Source organism: Balearica regulorum, chromosome 10 (genome assembly GCF_011004875.1).
Source record: "Balearica regulorum gibbericeps isolate bBalReg1 chromosome 10, bBalReg1.pri, whole genome shotgun sequence".
In the NCBI taxonomy this organism is placed as follows: domain Eukaryota; kingdom Metazoa; phylum Chordata; class Aves; order Gruiformes; family Gruidae; genus Balearica; species Balearica regulorum.
The window spans coordinates 13,823,151-13,841,083 of record NC_046193.1 but is presented as its reverse complement, the minus strand read 5'-3'; the positions used below and the strand labels follow the sequence as shown (position 1 = coordinate 13,841,083).

General features: G+C 48.8%; 1 protein-coding gene across 2 annotated transcripts in view; it reads right to left on the bottom strand.

Moving 5' to 3' along the window:
• MTMR14 (myotubularin related protein 14) overlaps positions 1 to 17,425 on the bottom strand; it is a 33,415-nt gene extending 15,990 nt beyond the window's left edge. For both annotated transcript variants that reach the window (XM_075762186.1, XM_075762187.1), the window contains exons 1-13: positions 17,242 to 17,425; positions 17,013 to 17,158; positions 11,411 to 11,519; positions 10,298 to 10,373; positions 9,507 to 9,567; positions 8,834 to 8,956; positions 8,246 to 8,319; positions 5,679 to 5,749; positions 5,019 to 5,093; positions 2,559 to 2,625; positions 1,930 to 2,015; positions 1,552 to 1,628; positions 1,265 to 1,301 (exon numbers count right to left, since the gene is read on the bottom strand). In XM_075762186.1, coding sequence (XP_075618301.1) covers positions 1,265 to 1,301; positions 1,552 to 1,628; positions 1,930 to 2,015; positions 2,559 to 2,625; positions 5,019 to 5,093; positions 5,679 to 5,749; positions 8,246 to 8,319; positions 8,834 to 8,956; positions 9,507 to 9,567; positions 10,298 to 10,373; positions 11,411 to 11,519; positions 17,013 to 17,158; positions 17,242 to 17,394 — 1,155 coding nt within the window. In that variant the 5' untranslated portion in view covers positions 17,395 to 17,425. The remainder of the gene's footprint in view (positions 1 to 1,264; positions 1,302 to 1,551; positions 1,629 to 1,929; positions 2,016 to 2,558; positions 2,626 to 5,018; positions 5,094 to 5,678; positions 5,750 to 8,245; positions 8,320 to 8,833; positions 8,957 to 9,506; positions 9,568 to 10,297; positions 10,374 to 11,410; positions 11,520 to 17,012; positions 17,159 to 17,241) is intronic.
• Positions 17,426 to 17,933: the final 508 nt, after the last annotated feature.

The window sequence follows — 17,933 nt, the reverse complement described above, 5'->3', positions numbered from 1 at the left end:
AGGAATGCGTACGACAAGTCTCCTTATCAATGCCTTGCACACATGCCGCAAGCACACGGCAGGTACTTATGCCATCAGTGCAGAACAGAAAAGAGATGGCCCCCAGCAGCTGCTTATACACCCAGGTAAGCAGCAAACCCAGCAGGACTAGTAGGGTCAGAGCCGCATGCTCCACCTCAGCACCACAGCTGTATCACACCTGGAAGCAGGCAGTACCTGCAGCATCTGTGGTCCCAAGCTCGCGCCCTGCCACGCACCACTCTACTCTGTGGCATTCACCCCATCTACCCGCACAGAGCTGAGCCCTTCTCCTACTGCAGCGGGGTCAGGGAGTGCTAGAGGCAGCCGTGCGATCCCTCTCCTGTTGCAGCTACCAACTCTGTCCTTGGCCAAGCAGGCATGAGAGCAGAGCAGAGCTGCCAGGCTCCAGCCAGCAGAGCTCTGGGAAAGGAACGAACAGGAGGAATGATACTAATACCGGGGTCCAGGACCCCTGAAAGATGGAAAATAGGTCAGGGTCCCAGCTCTGCTGTTCAGAGGCAGGGGATTCCCTCGTGAGGTGAGAGTCTGTGAGAGTCTGAGGAGTGGGGGAATAGCAACAGGGTTAGTAGACATACTCCCCACCTCTCGATTTCTATCCAAAAATGATATTGCAGTGTACTGCAACTAGAGTCAGAGCAATCTTTTTTTGCTGTTAAACAGTGAAAGATTTGAAGAGAATTAGTTCCACTAATCTTAACTGCCTTCCAGACCCATCTGTGCACTCACAGACACACCCTGCCAAACACACACACTGGAACCAGCACAAGCTGCTCCCTGAGACTGCAACGACATGCAAGCCACATGCAGCTGCGGCACCCAGGCAGTGGGGCTGGCACTCAGGACAAGTGCACACAACTATACAGCTTTATTTCCAGGGTCCCAGGAGTCACACATGCCTTAAGCATCTCTTCTCATTGCCGAGCTGAACAGCAAGTCCTAGTGCCCTTTCAGCAGGGACCTGTACACTAATGGCACAGCAGGGGAGCTGGCAGGACTGGCGCTCACTAACCAAACAGTAGCCTGAGATAAAAGCATTCCCACACTTTATGCATCGGGAAGTGACGTGGCAAGGCTCCTACCTTGTATTTCCAGCCCCTGAACAATCTTTTTACAGCCCAGCCAGACCACTGATACTACCAGAAGCAGTGAACGCTGCTACTGTGAACAAGTACCCTGAAAACATAAAGCAGTGCTCAGCCACTGCCCCAGACCAGAGACTCACCTCTTCTCCTTTACTGAGGCGATCAACTAACATGTGCCTGGAAAGAGAGCAATGAAAGCTCAGTCACACATGGGAAGCCAGAATCAGTAGAAGAGCACAAGCTGTCAAGAACAGCCAGCTGCCTGAGCCTCCAGGTAACAAAAGGCATCAGTCCCTCTTGTCACAGCTCACTGGGAACTGCCCCAACATCCCCCCTTGGTTGTGAGCAAACACCAAAGATGACCCCCTGAAGGCTTCTCCCTTGCTGTGCAGGGATGCACATGCGATTAAAACTTAAGTGTGCCTACCCAAACAGAAACCAGTCATAGGCCACTGTCAGGTAGAGAATCTCAGACGGCTCCAGGGATGTGTGGATCAGTCCATCCTGCAAAGCAAATGAGAACAGCTTTCAGGCAGCAGCCCTGGGGATTGGGACTTGGGAATTCACGATCTACTGAAAACAGTCATGGTGATCTAAGATGCCCAGCTTGCTCTACCTGCCTGTGACAGCATGCCTAATGTGAGGACAGCATGTTGGGCTCCACATCAAAGCCAATCCACACCCTCTCTGAAGCCAAAATAGTCAAAAGGACCATTAACCACTCCATCGCAATTTCCTGGTGACACAGTTGCTCACCCTCCAAGCAATCACCCCCAGAGGCAGAGCAGGTCAGCCAAATACTCACAGCCCATAAGGAGAGGCGCAATAAGGAGATGAAGAGAGGAGTTCGATCCCAGCCGGATATACAGTGCACCAGGAGCCCGCTGTCGTCTGTTCCAAGCAAGGGTAGGAAGAAGGAAGAAAAAGAATGTTGCAACAAGAGCAATGACTTTTCTTTATGGCAAATGTGTAGAGACAAGCTACTGTCCATCCCCGCAGCCCAGGCTCAAGAGCATAGCTCAGCAACCAAGCCAGAACATTTTGTCTTGAATACGGCAGCTCACAAATTGCTCAGAGTGTTCTGGGTTGTCAGGAGCCCCAGCCGATGTGTTGTCCTGGTCCTGACAGTGCTCAGGACATGAAGTCACTAGGTATGAACATCACTTTGCTAGCCAGAACATACCCCTACCCAGTTACAACCCACTATCACAATCTATCCCCACATCAGAAAGAAACCTGCTCCAACTGAACCCTTTTTCAGTCTCAAGTCCCTCTCTAAGGGGAGCTAGTGCCCTGAGATGCTAGGACCATCACCCTGTTTTGAAGGGAGAGAAGTGAAGCTCTCTTTATAGAGTGGCACTAATACCATCAGCTGCTCTTCTGGAGACAGCGACTGGTCCAGTTAGACTGCTGGGAGCAAGGAGTTTGCCTTACCATCAGTATTGATGATGGAGATCAGCAGCTTCAGGTAGTTCTGTGTCTGTTGCACAAGGTCCCAGCTCTGCAGAAAGAGAAACATTGATGGGAAGGGTCTGTCCACAGCAAAAGGCTGCTCTGCAGTTCAGAGCCCACCACACTCTTGGCTTCTCTATCCAGAACAAGAGCAAAGCAGAAATAGCCCTGTGGCCATTCCTCAGAGTGACAGACTCCCTCGGTGCTCTAATCAATCCTCCCATCCTCTGGGACAAAAGGCACGCTGGGACAAGGAACCAGACAGGAGGGGAAAAAAAAAAAAAAAAAAAAAAAAAAAAAAAAAAAAGGCCATCTCTCCTGCCTGCCTGGCTGGCACAGAACCTGCCTGCAGCCCCAAAGCTCCAAGCAGACCATGCTCAGAGAGACTAATGTGAGCCAGCAAACACCTGTGCAGTGCTGACCCAGTTCTGCAGCCCCCCGCATACGTGCACTTCACCAAATGGCTCAGCAGCCACGCTACAGCTGCGTACGTGATGAGAGTAGCATGACGGGGTGAGCAGGCCAAGGGCAGCAGCCCATTCCCACAACCCCAGCACTTTGCTCAAAACTCTCTGGCCCTTACAAATGGTCCCAGCAGGCTGTCTGCAGAGGGCTGACCTGCTCCCAGCAGCTCCAGACAGGCACTGGACTTCTGCAGTAATGCCCAAATAGCAGCAGCACCATGGAAGGGCTCTGAACTCAGAGACCTCCAGCACTACAAGAGATACAGGTGAAAAACATCAGAACAAGCTCAAGCATGTGACTCCTGACCACTGTGTCATGAGAAGATGCAGGGCATTTCAGCGGTCTGATCAGAACCAGAATGAGCTCAAGGAAAATAGGATAGTACTGGCAAGAAAAAAGCAAGGAGGGGGACATATATTTCATTGTGACAGCGTTAGCGGTGTAAGTGACATCTGACCGCCAGCAATAGAACGCTTGCTGTGTGCTCGCATGTGTGCATCTGTGCACATGTAACCACACTTAAGACTACTGTCAGACAAAGAACATATTGCTCTGCCGTGAAGCCTGCACAGCAACAAAAGAGTAGGGAAATGGGGAACACACTCAGCCTGGGGCAGAAAAAGCACATACTTCCAAAGTCTTTTATCTGCCCAATTCAACCCAATCTTGTGCTTATGCCAGAAGGAATCATCCAGTCTGATCTCTCTAGACCGCAAACCAGAAAGTTTTGTTCAATTACCCCAAATGCCAAGTGCAAGCTTCAGGCTGTAACATCTCTGCCCAGAAAAGCACCTCAATGAGGGGTGACAGTTCATCGCTCCTTTAGCAGCATGTTGCAATAGATCATTCTCAAAAATAACATGCAAGACTGCTTTTCCTTATTTGAAGGTCTGATTTCAGACTGCAGATACTGCTTCCTGTGCAGCTTTTCTTCCCCAGATTGAAGAGTGCTTTAGAATTAGTATTTTCTCCCTGCAAACATACTTATACATTCATCAAGTCAACCCTTCATCGCCTTTGTGATTAGCTAAACAGACTAAGAACTTCAGCTTTAAGTGAAGCACCTTCTCCAGTCCTCAGATCATTTCTGCATCTGTTTATTACACCCTCTTCAATTTTTAACATTCTTTTTTAAAATACTGGCTGCTCAGTATTCTAGTGAACAAGTTTCTAGCCATAAACAAGCTGTGGTCCCATTAGTTCTGCCTCACCAACAAACATTGGCCCAGCACGCAGAGCTCTGCTAGTTCTGTGGTGCTTCCAGCCACAGAGCAGAGGAGCATGACACACTCCAGCACAGTCAATCAGCACAAAACCTGGGGGGATTGGTAGGTCCACTGATGTGTGAAATGGAGCACACTAATCAGCAGCATACAGTTATGCTCCCTGGTATGAACAAAGGTAAACTTCGAAGCTTGGGCAAAGAGAAGAGTTCAATTATCATTTGCGATGCTGTCACAGTAATAAGGAACGGAGACACGCTACGGTCAATTATGATTTTCTACTCTCCTCTCGTAGGACAGGTACACACCCATGAAGAAGGTGCGCTTGGCTGCAGCTCACATAAGGGAAGGCTGATCTCTCTCAAGACTCTCCACAGCCAAGGAAGCCTGCCCACTGCAGGCACATGCCCAGCTAAGCTTGCGGACAAGTAATATTGCTTTCTGTTTGCTGGCATGTTCCTTTGTTCCTTACCTTTGCTACTGACGTATCTCCCTAATGGACTGCGAGCTTTATGCAAGCTACAGAAAAAGATTTGATGTCACAGTCAGCTGCCTTGGGATGCACCAAGGCAGGAAACTTTTGGGTAGAGAATTTCCACCGCTATTCTGAACACTCAAGTTTGCAGCCCCACTCCTGCTGGGATGGTATGAAGCACGCCAGATTACTGCAACAGGAGCCAGTCACACTTCAAATCTTTACTGATCCTTCCTGACTGAATCTCTGACCTCCCATAGAGACACCCGCTTCGCTCACCTGGTACTCGCTCCAATCAATACTCAGAGATTGGGTCAGAGAGACTGGGATACTCAATGGAGCATCTACGTAATCCTGAAAAAAACACCCAAAACAACAGAGAAAAGCCATGACTTGAAGGAGGCGAGTTCCAGAAAAAAACAAAACAACAAATGCCAAATCTAGAAGAAAGCACCTCAGCAAAGCATCTTCGAATGCAAAACCCTGCAGAGATAAGAATGAACTCATAGCCTCTTAGAAGGACTAGTGGACAAGAGGAGCTTTTTTGTGCTCCCAAGGGTGAAAGCCAGGGACAAGGCATGTTTAGTTTCTAAATCTTGTAGGGCTGCTCCACTCAACTGTCTCGTCCCTCAGAAGGAGACATAATACGAAGACAGAACTGAGAACAGAGGCTATCAATAAGATATCAAATGCAAAAACAGGAGCAACCCGTATCTCCCAAGAGAGGTCAAGTATCCTGGACTTCAGGATAATGATTCATTTATTTTACATACAAATTTTACAATGAATAATTTAGTACATTCACTATCTGCTTTGTTTGTCCTGCTGGTTTCCTCCCTGTGATCAGAAATAAGCACATGACATACACACCATCTCTCAGGAACTCTGAGGCAAGACTTAAGCCCAGTAAAGCCCACAGCTCTCCATTTCGTAACATACCTGCTTCCAGTTAAATATGAGACCTTCAGCTGTATAATCCCGGTCTTTGTACTCCTTAAAAAATTCACAGCCTGCAAGAAAAAGAAATAATGAACAACCGTTCAGCTAACTGATGTCTAACAACTGAAGTACCCCGTGGGACTGGAAGTGCTGGCAGCCCTGGGCTCCAGAGCACCAAACCAATCAAAACCACTGCCTGCGGGAAGAGAAGAGCAGTAATCATCAGTACGGTGTACAGCGCGGCCTCCCAGCAGCAACAACCCAGAGCACTCAGGAGTGAACACACTCACATAGCAAAGGGCAAACTCCAAACACACAGCAAATGTGAAGTTTGAGGGACTGATTTTATTCTTTTCTAAACAAGAGGTTTCACCAATGAGCTCTGCTTTCCAGGGCCACTGGCTTTTGCACAGATCTGAGGCGTCAGCCTGGCACACTGAGTGAGAAGGAACCGGCAAAGGAGGTGTTGGCAGAGCCCTGGGGAAAGCCAACTTTCACAGGGCATCTGCTGCAGGTAAGAAGAAAGGGCTCTGTCAGAGGCAGCTGTGACTTCTCTCACATTTAAGTCTCCTCTTTCAAACATGCGAATTGCCATATCTGAAGGAAGCAGGTACATAACCACTTCCAAGGTTTACCCCCAAGCTCTCCCCTCCTGAAGTCTGTCCTTTGGCTCTGTTCTTCTCAAACAACTATTTGAAGTCTCTGCAGCAAACTGCAGTCACTTAGTCACAGCTGAGCAGCACCATTAGCACTGCGGCTGCCTGCAGGCTACACAAAACACCTCTCCCAGTGTTCTGCGTATGCCCCATGGTGCCCACATTACCAAGACATCCCTGTGCCAGGCACAGAACACAGGCAATGATTCCTACCCTGCAAGTCACAAGTAACTCCAATGGTGAAAAAAATAATCTTTGTGCAAGGACAGGACTAGCCCTCAAAAACTCACAGTCAGGAAGCAATCTGTCAGTTGAGATTTAACTCCAATTAAACAATGGTTTAAAGCAAAGAATGGGAGATTATGGCAGTAAGCATTGGCATCTACAAATACCAACTACCAGTCAAATGGAAAGGAGGGTTTCTCTGCACTGGAGAGCACAAAAGCTTCTACAGATACCCCATTTTAACCCAAGTTTTTGCACCCTAGACAGTCATGTCTGGACACTGCCTCGCTCACCTCAACAACAGGATCTCAGAATAACTTTAAAGACAAACTACAAAACAGAAATTCTTTCAATGCAAACCTGGAAACATCAATAAGAATGTATCACGGCATTTGGCCAGTTACTAGAGGGGTTGCTGATCCTTAGATGGGTATGCCTTAGATTTAACAGAATGACAACATTCCCCTACGGACCAGCACTGCTGAAATCAGGCAACATCTGCAGGGAGAATTTCCAGTTCTATAAAGTTTACTTCTAGCATAGCAGTGAAGAGCTGCTAAAAGATGGCAGCTGTCCTAGAAGGCAAAAGAGGAAACACCATCGCTGAATATTGCATACAATATGCAGATCCCCATACAATAACAACTCTACAGTTTAACTCTATAGAGTCACTTCTTCCTCATTCTTTGCAAACTCTACAAAAGACCTGTGTACACCGTCTCTCCCATGGTCTAAGTTTGGCGAGGCATATGGTAGCAACATGTACCCATGCCACGTGGTACAGAAGCCTGCAATACTCTTATTTCTGTATGTCTCTGCAATCTGCAGGGCAAACTCAATGGAAATCTTAATGCAGCTTCTCTGAATTGTCACTAATTTTTGCATGAAAGGAAAAATACCCTTTAAAAATAAATAAATAAAAGATGCTTAAGGGCAACAACTAGTAATACCAAGGAAAAGTTTGGGTTTGGATCATCCACAACAGTTTTACTGGTTTTTTCATTTATTTTTTTTTTTTTCTCCTCCTCTCCCTTTCTTTGTGCGCAAGGTCTTGCAGACAGACCTCAAGCACAGCAGTCTCACATCCAATCCTATCACCGAGCCTGACATCAGCAAGCAGGCAGCAATATTCAGCTCTCCTTTAAGAGTGCAGCAAGTGACCCAGCAGTGGTTGCTAGGCACAGGGACTAATATAGCTGGGGAGACGGGCTGGAGTGGTCTGCATCTCAGTTGTACGTTGCAGGCTCAGGTTAATAGTTCTGCCTAGCACTGAGAATATCTTACAGTGCTGTTCTGGAACAGTAGGACTAGAAAATACTCTTAAGAATTGGGGTTTTACATAACACAAAGCAAAACATATATTTTGCATAAAGTAGTAGTTTGGAGTTGCGGGGGTGACAAAGGCCATCTTAACCCTAGCTCCACCTCTGGGACTTTTTTCACTGTGCTTGAATTCATTAGAACTGCTGAGAAATTATTTTGCCACCTCAGAGAGTGCCTAATACTGACTCACACTGCCAGAGCATCCACATTCGTTGCACCGTTCTCAGTTTAAAAGCTTTTCTCCAGAGGGAGCATAGGAATCATTCAGCAAGCCACAGTCATTTCACCACACACACAAACGGATTCCCCAGAAACGGATTGTCACCTGTCCCTTGGGAGTCCCTCTGGACATCAGTCCTGTACCTGGATATGGGATGGAGAGAAGCGTGAAATCAGCGTAACGTTGAGCTTTGTCCACCTTCTCAGAAGACGTCACACTGCACAGGACAAGAGGAAAACAGCAGACGTTTGTAAAGGATTTTTCATGGAGACACCAGCACCCAAAAAGCTACCTGTCCTATCTCCCTGCACAATGACTTGACTCAGGAATTAGCAGGGGCAGAGCTTACTCAACACATCCAAATAAACAGGTATAGCCCCAAAATACTAAAGCTTTCCTCTGGAACGCAGAAATACCTCTATCTGCTCCTATACACAAGCAGAGGGCTCCTTTACTCTCCTCTTTCTGAAAGGGTGACTGTCACATCACTGCAAGCTCTACAGAGAAAACCTGCTCTGACTGCAGAAGACAGATGAAAGCAGGTATCTTGCCCGTTGATACAGGTTTCTCTGGCTGAAAACCTCGGCAGGACCAACTAACTGATCCTGCCATAGGACTCTTCCAGGGAGTGCTCCCAGGTTGGTGAGTGCATGCCCAATAAGAATTCCCATGTAAGGGCTACACTAGCTGCAATCCAAAGCCTGCAGAAAAACAAATGAACTCAGACTCACTTCAAGCCAAACTTCACCTTCTTGTTTTCCACCATCAGGTCACAGATATATCGGACAGACAGGTATCGAAGCAGCTTGATGTCGTGCCCTCTGACCTTGTCAAACAACTGGGAGTCTGCATTTCTGCACGACAGAACAAGCAAAGCAAGATGAGCGCGGAAGACTGACCACATTGAGTCTGATTCTCTGCACAATACTGTCACAGTTCTTCCCTGAACTGCTTCTAGCTATAAGCAGCACAGCACGAGCCTTGTCTCCACAGGTCAGAGTCAGACTCTGCAAGGAACTGATACTGCAAACTTCATGCTTAGGGTCCCTCCCCACATCTCACTGTGCTGCAACCAGCACATAAGGTACACAACAATTTCTCCAGCTTGGAGACGTACTTTTTTGATGAAGTAAACAGATCTGTGTAATTCAAACACCTTTTTAATTGGCTCTATATATTCTTGTCTCCAGCCCTTCCCTCTGGCAATAGATTAACAGGCTTCAGTTCAGCCAGCCATTAGCATTCAAGACTCTTTTTCAAAAGCAAGGGAAGTAAGACTCTGCGCTTGGTGATGGTCTCAAGCCTGTACCCAAAGCGCAGCCTAGGAAAGAGCAGAACTGAGTGGCTGAGCCAGTCAGCTTTGCTCCAAACTCCTTTTTCCCTATCCCAGTGATCCATACAAACCTAAGTGCAGAATCTTCCTCTGAAATGTCTTCTGCATCTGCCCAAGCATCATCAGAACCCCCTGCAAAGAAGGCATTAAGATCCAAAACTTGTGTAAACCAACTCAATCTCCAACCTGACAAGACATGCACGTGCCTGAAAGGCCATGGTTTGGTGTCCTCTCTCCACACATAAGTGTGCTCAATACCTTCCCCACATTTCCTCTTCCTGAAGAGCCCATTTTCCAATATAGCCCACCTTTCCCTTGTCATCGCAAAGGACCTAGGTAGATCAAACCCATGAGTGGCAGCCAGAAGGATGCCCCAATAGTGCTACACAGTGCTTTGCTAAGCCAAGCTTCAGCTCTTACACTACAGACACCAAATTCTCCCCTGAAAAGCTTTCCCTAGAGTCCGGTATATCTCACCAGTAGCACGATTTGATTCCCAATGATTAGCCAAGCAATGGCAAGTTCTTACCATCTTTCTTCCATTATTTCCACCCCCAATGTTTGGGCATCAGTAGCCTGACTCCTTTGGGCTGCCTTACTTGCCTACATGCTTCCCAAACCTCATTTTTCAGCCTCAAATTCTTTGGCTGCTGCTTCTTATGAGGTATGGCACTCTGTCCTGTAGTATGGTGCTTGGAAACGGAGACGAGATTTCAGTCTTTGCTCTATTAAGGGGGGCCTGATACATGCAGATCCATGCCACAGCTCTGCACCTGCTCTCAGGAAGAGCCTGGTCTTGCGACTGCCTAGGACACTGTCCCAGCCTAGCCAGGCTGCCGGCCACAGAGGGCTCCTCACTCACCTGAGAAGATATAGTTGTAGCCAGTCCGCCCGTAGAGCTCTCCCCAGCCGGCCAGCGTTGCTGATCTACAAATATGCTGGAAGAAGATTTTGTTATTAACCATGCATGCTCCAGGAGTCTTTCCCTTTTCAGGTCTCTGGCCTATTTGCTGTCACGTTACACAGAGATGGTTGGTACCTACAGCTACCACCTCTCAGCAGTCCCCCCTGCAACCCTGGTCCAGATCGAGTTCTCCAAACACATCAAACCCCCAAGTGCCTTTATCTGTAGCTAGTTTTTAAATCACATTTTCATCTCCAGTTCTCCAATTCACTAACACAGTCAATTCTTGCCAAGTTAGCAATGTCCATGCTCTGTTAATACCCTGCTTGAGCCTTATTTCCACTTTTCTGTGGATAAGATTATGGATGGTCCCAGTACGACTCCAGGCAGTTCACTTCTGCAGAAAAAGGTCAGCAGGTTCAGCCCACGATGGCTTCAGTCAAGCTAGATTAAAATTGTCACAGGTATGATTTTGCTATTCATACAGTGTTTCTAAATTGAACTAAGAGAACTGAATTAAGCTACTTAAGTTCTAAATGAGACTATTCCTACAGGGCTTCAATACAGTTTAAGTAATCCACATAAAAATGAACCTAATTTCACTTTCTTATAGATACCCTTGCAGACAAGCCCACACATTCATATGACCATTTATGCAATCTTGCCTCCCCAGGGAGCAGATGACGGAAACTTCTCTTTAGAGAGAAAAGCTAATCAAAGGAGCTCACTGCTGGGAAGAGTAAGGGGCAGAAAGTGACAATAGTTGACTTCCCCTCTCAAAGACCAAATATCTTTGGTCCCTCAGAAGGAACATGCATGCGGAGACAACGTCAGCTCTTTGGTGCAAGGCTCATGACATGGTGGGGTAAAATAGCCTGAAGCCCCCACAGATGACTTACGCAGCCCAGATAGCAAATGCTACCTACTACTACAGGCTGCCTGCTTGTACCTGAGAACAGGTTTTATAGCATTTGGAAAGGTGACAACTGACTGAAGACGTGGCTGCACAGTTCAAACGGCAGGGAGAAAGGTCATTTTCTAAGTTAAGACAGGTAACCCATGAAGCTTTACCTTTCCCTTGTACAGAATGACTGGGCAAACAAATCGTCCTCTACACCTCGCCATCTTACTTCGGTTGATAAGGTCCTGCAGTTTGCCAACCTGCACAGTGCTCTCAAACCTAGTGGACAGAGAGTCGGTTCAGTACACAGAGCATCTTCTCACACGTTGTTCAGCGAAGCTGCTGCAGACACCCTGGGCTGTAATCCCCATCCCTTCCACCTAGAAGCCAGCTCTGAAGTTAACAATCAAGAGGACGCTTCTTTAAGAATTGCTTCTGCTGCTATACGACAGGTATAGACACTTTTCTGTCTCCTTTTCTTTATTTTGAAAGACCAGCTGCACAGTACATGACAGCAAACATCTTCAGAAGCTGGCAATATGAGTACCGTCAGAACGGTCTGCTACAGACTAACATGTGGATTACTAACGGAGGACTACCTGAGTAAGCCAGTGTCTACAAAAATGTATGTTCTGCTTTCCTCCCCACCGTCTTTCCATCTAAAAGAAGCTCAGCACTACCATCAGAGTGAATTCACTATCAGAGTGATAATTTTGCAAGCAACGAAAAATAAATAAAATAGAGAATTAAAGCTTGAACACTCAACGAACCTTAGTTCTTGTCACTTGAGCATTTGCATTGCTGGGTAATTAGACAACTGTCTGTAAATCGGCTAGTGGGTTGAACAGAGTAGTTAGATTAACATCAGCTGCACCTGCATAACTAAATTTTGTTTGGTTTTCTGGTTAAAGTTAAAACAGAAATGTGTTCCAAGTTGGAGACATTTTGGAAACAAGTTAAAATTGCTGCAATTTGTCCAAGTACCAGTCTACATTCGATAGGAATCCAAACTGAATTCTGAACTACACCGACCTTCAGGTGGAACCATCAATGCAGGGAGGACTAGAGTTTCCACAAGGAATTGAAGAAGCATCCAGACTGACATGACAGAAACCAGATGAAGTCTGGACATACACAACTGCATGGCCGTGCACTCAGAGATGATTAACAAGAACTTCCAGTTAGCCCCTCCCAGTAGCGGAGCTCAATAGAAGAGCCTAGATGAACTGGTTGATGTCTGGATGCTAGTACATTATCAGCAGGGTAAGTCTGAAAAAAAGGTCAAATAAGATCATGGGAAACCCTCCAGTGGGATGGAGAAGTACTGGCATTTGTAGAGCAAAAGAACTCATCTTAGATAAGGCATCTGATTTCCGTGACCTAGCCACGCCTGAAAAGGCACAGCAAGATGATTAGGATGGCCAGGGGACAGTCTATGCTGCAAAAGAAATTATCACGGATTGACCGGCAGAGCAGATGAAGTGAGGACACAACGATATGTGTATTAGGGTGAAAGAGAGAACTTACAACGGACAGGGAGAAGAACTCAAAGGCGAAGGACAATGCTGGCCTAAGAACAAATTAATACCTTTATGCTGGAAGTTAAAAGAAAGTTGCTAAGCTTCAGAATCAGCGAGAGTGTGGAGCAACCTACCTGCAGCTGCCATTCTGGGAAGGATTAAAAAAATTAATCTACTATTAACACGGAAATTGATCTGTTTATGGAAAAGATTATACAAGGTGGTGCCAGTGGAAGCAGGGAAACAGCAAACAAGACCTTCAAATCCTACTTCTTTTTTTTAAAAAAAGGACTCAATTCTCAGAATTCATAATGGAGGCTTAAGATTTTTCATGTGTTTCCCTACATATACAACTATTTTAGCTGTCCAGCTCCCAAGAGCTTTGACATACACCAGAATTTAAAGAACAAGAACCCAAGCTAATCTTTAAACATTGCAGACATGAGGGTGCTAAGTGCAAAAACAGGAAAACGCTAACACAATATACTTTACATGGGAGTACCTAAGATTGCACGCAGGCAAGAGAAGCATGCGCCCGATCGATGCAACCAAAACTCTGCTCACTGCTGTCACTGCAAACAGCCAGGAGCTCTGCTCTGCCACCTGCTTCCCTCTGCTGAGAGCACGTGAAAAAACACACACCGCAGGAATGGCCCATGAGCAGCTTAAGGAGAGATGCCTTCGTGTATAATTCCCAACACCAAACTATTTTGAAACTTTGAGATTTGGTTGTGGGGTTGTTTTTAAATGAATGCACGCAATCAAGAGACACATCCTGCACTCTGCTCCAGCTGTCTGTATGTTTCCTTTGTAAAAGCAAATACAGAGGAAAACGAGAACTTTAACATGGTGTTACCAGAATAGGTATGTGGCACTGCTTCAGTCCAGAAGATGGGATTGAACAAAAATGGCTTTAAACTAAAAGAGGGTAGATTTAGATTAGATAAGGAAAAAATTCTTCCCTGTGAGGGTGGTGAGGCACTGGAACAAGTTGCCCAGAGAAGCTGTGGATGCCCCCTCCCTGGCAGTGTTCAAGGCCAGGTTGGATGGGGCTTTGGGCAGCCTGGGCTAGTGGAGGGTGTCCCTGCCCGTGCCAGGGGGGTTGGAACTAGATGGGCTTTAAGGTCCCTTCCAATCCAAACCATTCCGTGATTCTACAAATCAAATGCCTGGAAGATCAGAAATTCTAAGAGAAGCACCTCCCCAGGAGCTGAGACAAGTCAAGAGGTTTTCCCTCTCAGCACACTAACTGCACTGCCTCGGGGAGGCATCACAGCATCGGGGAATAAGTCTGTGCGCCTTGGTAGGAACCCGGGACACGGGGCAAACAGGAAGCACAGTGCCCCACTGGTGACACAGAAGGATGAGCCCCTCTCCCAGGTTCCCGTGCCTGCTCCCTGGCAAGCCTGGAGAGACCCGCTCTGCTATTCATCATGGCTGCGTCACAAACAGGGCTCTCGGATCTTCTCAAGAACCATCGTCTGTAAAGCTAGAGATAAACACGGTAAGTAAACACAGTTGTACTGAGACTACTGTCGTGAGGGGAAAGGCTGCTCTGAAGAATGGGTGCAACACTCTTACAGGGACAGGCGATTCAATGCAGCATAGGTAGGAGTGAAATCTACTGAAAAAGGTTCAGAAAACAGAGCACTCTTCAACAGCAGCGTGAAAGAACATCATTAAGGCTGCTTGGGACAAGGTGGAGAAAGAGGTAGAAGGAATGCCATGTATCTTAACTAATTTTTTTTGACTTTCAGGAGTTTTTTAATGTTGGATTTTGTTTGTTTGTTTTTTCTCTGTAAGTTTTTTTTTCCAGAAGATACTGCTGGGGAACCTTACCTCTGTGTTAATCCCCTCAGCTCTCCCCGCCAAATCAGACCTCAAACCTGAATTCATCTTTTTACATGCAAGGGAAACATTTCCTGTAAGAGCAAGCAACTTTTTGCAGCTGTATTTCACACAGGCTTGAATCAGAGATGCTTCTCTTTGGATAGCCGTAACTGCATTGGAACCAAAGTGTTCCTCTCACATTGTTAGATTACGTGCAACCGTAATCAGGTTTGTTTGGAGTGCAGACACATAACAGGATCTGCAACCGAAACCAAAGTCGTGGCCTGTGCCGGAGATCTGGACATTTTCATTAAGCGCCATCACAGTAATTCTAAGACAGCGAGTAAAGAACTGAGCGCATCCCTCCGTTTCCATTCCCTGCAGCTCCTGACTGCTCCTTCTGGGGGGATGTCAGAGTTCTCCAAGCACAGGGAAGGTTCTCCTGGCTGTCAGACATGTTCTGCTACTTTCTGTGGCTCCACACGAGCAGCACCTGACCAAGGGACATACAGTTACCTTGGTTGATAGCCAAAACCACACACCAAATTCCTCCCACTACCTCCTGCACCTGCCTGGATTTCAGAGTACTGTTAGCCAAGTTTGATGAAGCAACATCCTTTCTTCCAGCTGCCCAGCCACAGAATGAACGGGATCAGGAAACTGATCTGGGTTAAAAATACTCTTCTTTTGCTGGTTCCCCACACAGCTCAGAAGTAGCCGTACCAACAGAACCCACGGGGCAGCACAGAGTTTGCATAAGTGAGAACTGCTTCCAAAAAACTTATTATTAGAGGTGTGAAGCGTTGTGCATGCTCCAAGGAGATCTTACCAGCTGATTAAGAACATTAGAAAAATGAAAGGCAGAGAAAGACACTCAGAATGTCCTGTTCACTGGAAGAGGTTCTTGTGTTCTTTAACACAAGAAGTGCAACAGTCTCCACTTCATGATCATTCCATAGAGTACAATGATGCAACTAAAAACCAGATTTGTCTAAAATTATTTAGCAGCTTTTACAGAGATTATCACCTAGAAATCAGGAGGAGAGGGATGATGAAGGGTAGCCTGTTTCCATGACTCCCTGGGAGAGCAAATCAAGACTTGGAAAGAATTGATATTTAAAATTTCAATTGCCACTGCTGGCTTGCAAAAGTCCCAGAAGAAAATGGGGCACTGTGTGTAAGTACACTTGTTTTGAATACTCATCAGAAAAGTTTAACATCCTTTGCTCTTACAAGAACAAGAAAAGCAGAAACATTCAGTTTCTCTTCCCTAAAGACAGTCCCAGTTACATTTACAGCTTCAGACTTCAGTTCCCCCCCCCCCCCTTTTTTTTTTTCCAGCAAGGGGTTTAATCTTTTCTAATCTGGTCTAACTGTTAAGCAGAAATTCTCCCACCTGACAATCAGCTGTTTCCCCAAGACCCCCTCCTGCAGCACCCAGCCCACGTGCCAGCACGCCAGCTGACGGCTTGCCTTCCTCAGGCAAAGCAGCCAGACACATCACTGCTGTGAGGGGAACACGGCGACCACCGTCCTTTTGAATGTGTTACTGTTGTCACGGACACAGTTAAGACAGCAAAATTGCATTGTGTTTTCTTGGAAAATAAAATAAAAAATGGGAGGCTGTGGCTAGAGCCGCAGGGAGCAGCTAACGCTCAGAAAGAAGCGAGACCAACGTGATTCTGAGCTTGCGGGTCAAAGTCCAGAAATGCTTTGGTTTAGGCTTGCACTAAACTGCAAGCAGGCATTTCCCGTTAACTCACTAAACCTCAGCGCCACTGACCCACGTACCATGGTGGGGGCAGACTGTTTCTGTGCAGGTTGCCTCACCCGTCCGGCCCCTATCAGCCACCCTGCCTCAGGATGCTCTCCAGACTAAAATTTCTCAAATTGGAGGCCTTCCAGCCAGACCACAGGCACTTCATCAAGACAGGGAGAGCATCGCACAGTCCTGCTCCCAACCAGGAGGTCCTCGAGCCTCTGGGCGAGCTGCAGCACAGCAATTACCGGGATCCAACGCTGTGCTCGGGTCTACTCCAGGACAGCATGCAGCGGAGCTGGCGCTGCCCCGGAGCACCCCGCTTCCTTCCTGCCCCCCCCCCCCCCAAGTTACAGACTTAGCTTAGCAGCTTTCACCAAGGAAGCCCAGGAGACTTGGGGAGCTCGGCGACGAAGCGCAGCCCCGGCAGGCAGCGAGGGGTGTCCCGGGAGCGGCGTGCCCAGCGCCTGACGCCGCCGGCTATAATTAGCCACAGCGCAGCCTGGCGGGGCTTCCCTCGGCCGGCGGGAGACCCGGAGCGGCAGCGGCTCCCGGCAGGCACGGAATCTCCCCGGGGCAAAGCGCGAAGCCGCCTCCACCGGCCGTGAGCCGTGCGGGACGGGGTGCGGGCGGGGGGGGACCCGGGGGCACCGGGGGCCTTACGGGTCGCGGCCAGCGCCGGCGTCGCGCTCCAGGAGGACGATGTGCCGCGGGTAGTGGGCGCAGACCTCGCCGTGCGCGTTGGGAATCACGCTGTACCGGTAGTCGCGGCCGAAGAGCTCCAGGCACCGCCGCTCGATCCGCTCGACCTGCGCACAGCCACCGGTCAGCACCCGCCGCACACGCCACCGGTTCCCCGGCCCCCTCACCTCAGCAGTCTCGGCCCCCTCACCTTAGCAGCGGCGGCTCCGCCGCCGTCCTTGGCGCGGTACTGTGCCCGGGAGAACTCCAGCAGCAGCTCGGCCAGGGCGCGGTCCCCGGAGCCCGCCGGGGGGCAGCCGCGGGCCGCCGCCATCCCCGCGCCGCTCACCGCCAACCGGCCCATAGCCCCGCCCCGCCCGCCGCTTCCGCCCGCCGCCGTCGCTTCCGCCCGCCGGGCCAATCAACGCCGCGTACGCGTCACGCCCCTTCCGCTCGCGGGCGTCATCGGGATGCGACGCGCTCCCTCTCGCTGCGCCCTGCGGGTCCCGCTCCGCTCTGCGGCCACCGACCCTTCTCCCCGCCCCGGGGGCGCGGACCCCCGGCCCTGCTCTCCCGCACCGGGCAGCGGACGGCCCCCGTTGAGCCCCCAGCGGGTGAGGAGCTGCCTGGCTCTCGGTGTTGAGCCCGAAGCGGGGCCCGGCGCAAGGGCTGGGCACGGCCAAGGCACCGCAGGCGTGGGGCGGGGGGAAGGGCCGGGCCGTGCTTCCCCAGCACCGGAGCTGCGCGTTGCCAAAGCTTTGAATAAACTACGTTGATGTACGCAGAGACACGGGGCAAACGCTGGCAGGCACCGCTGAGCGGGTCTGGCTGGCGCTGCTCTACAGAAAGAACCCCGAAGCGGGTGTTAATTAAAGAAGGCCCTCGCGGGGTGTGACCGCACGC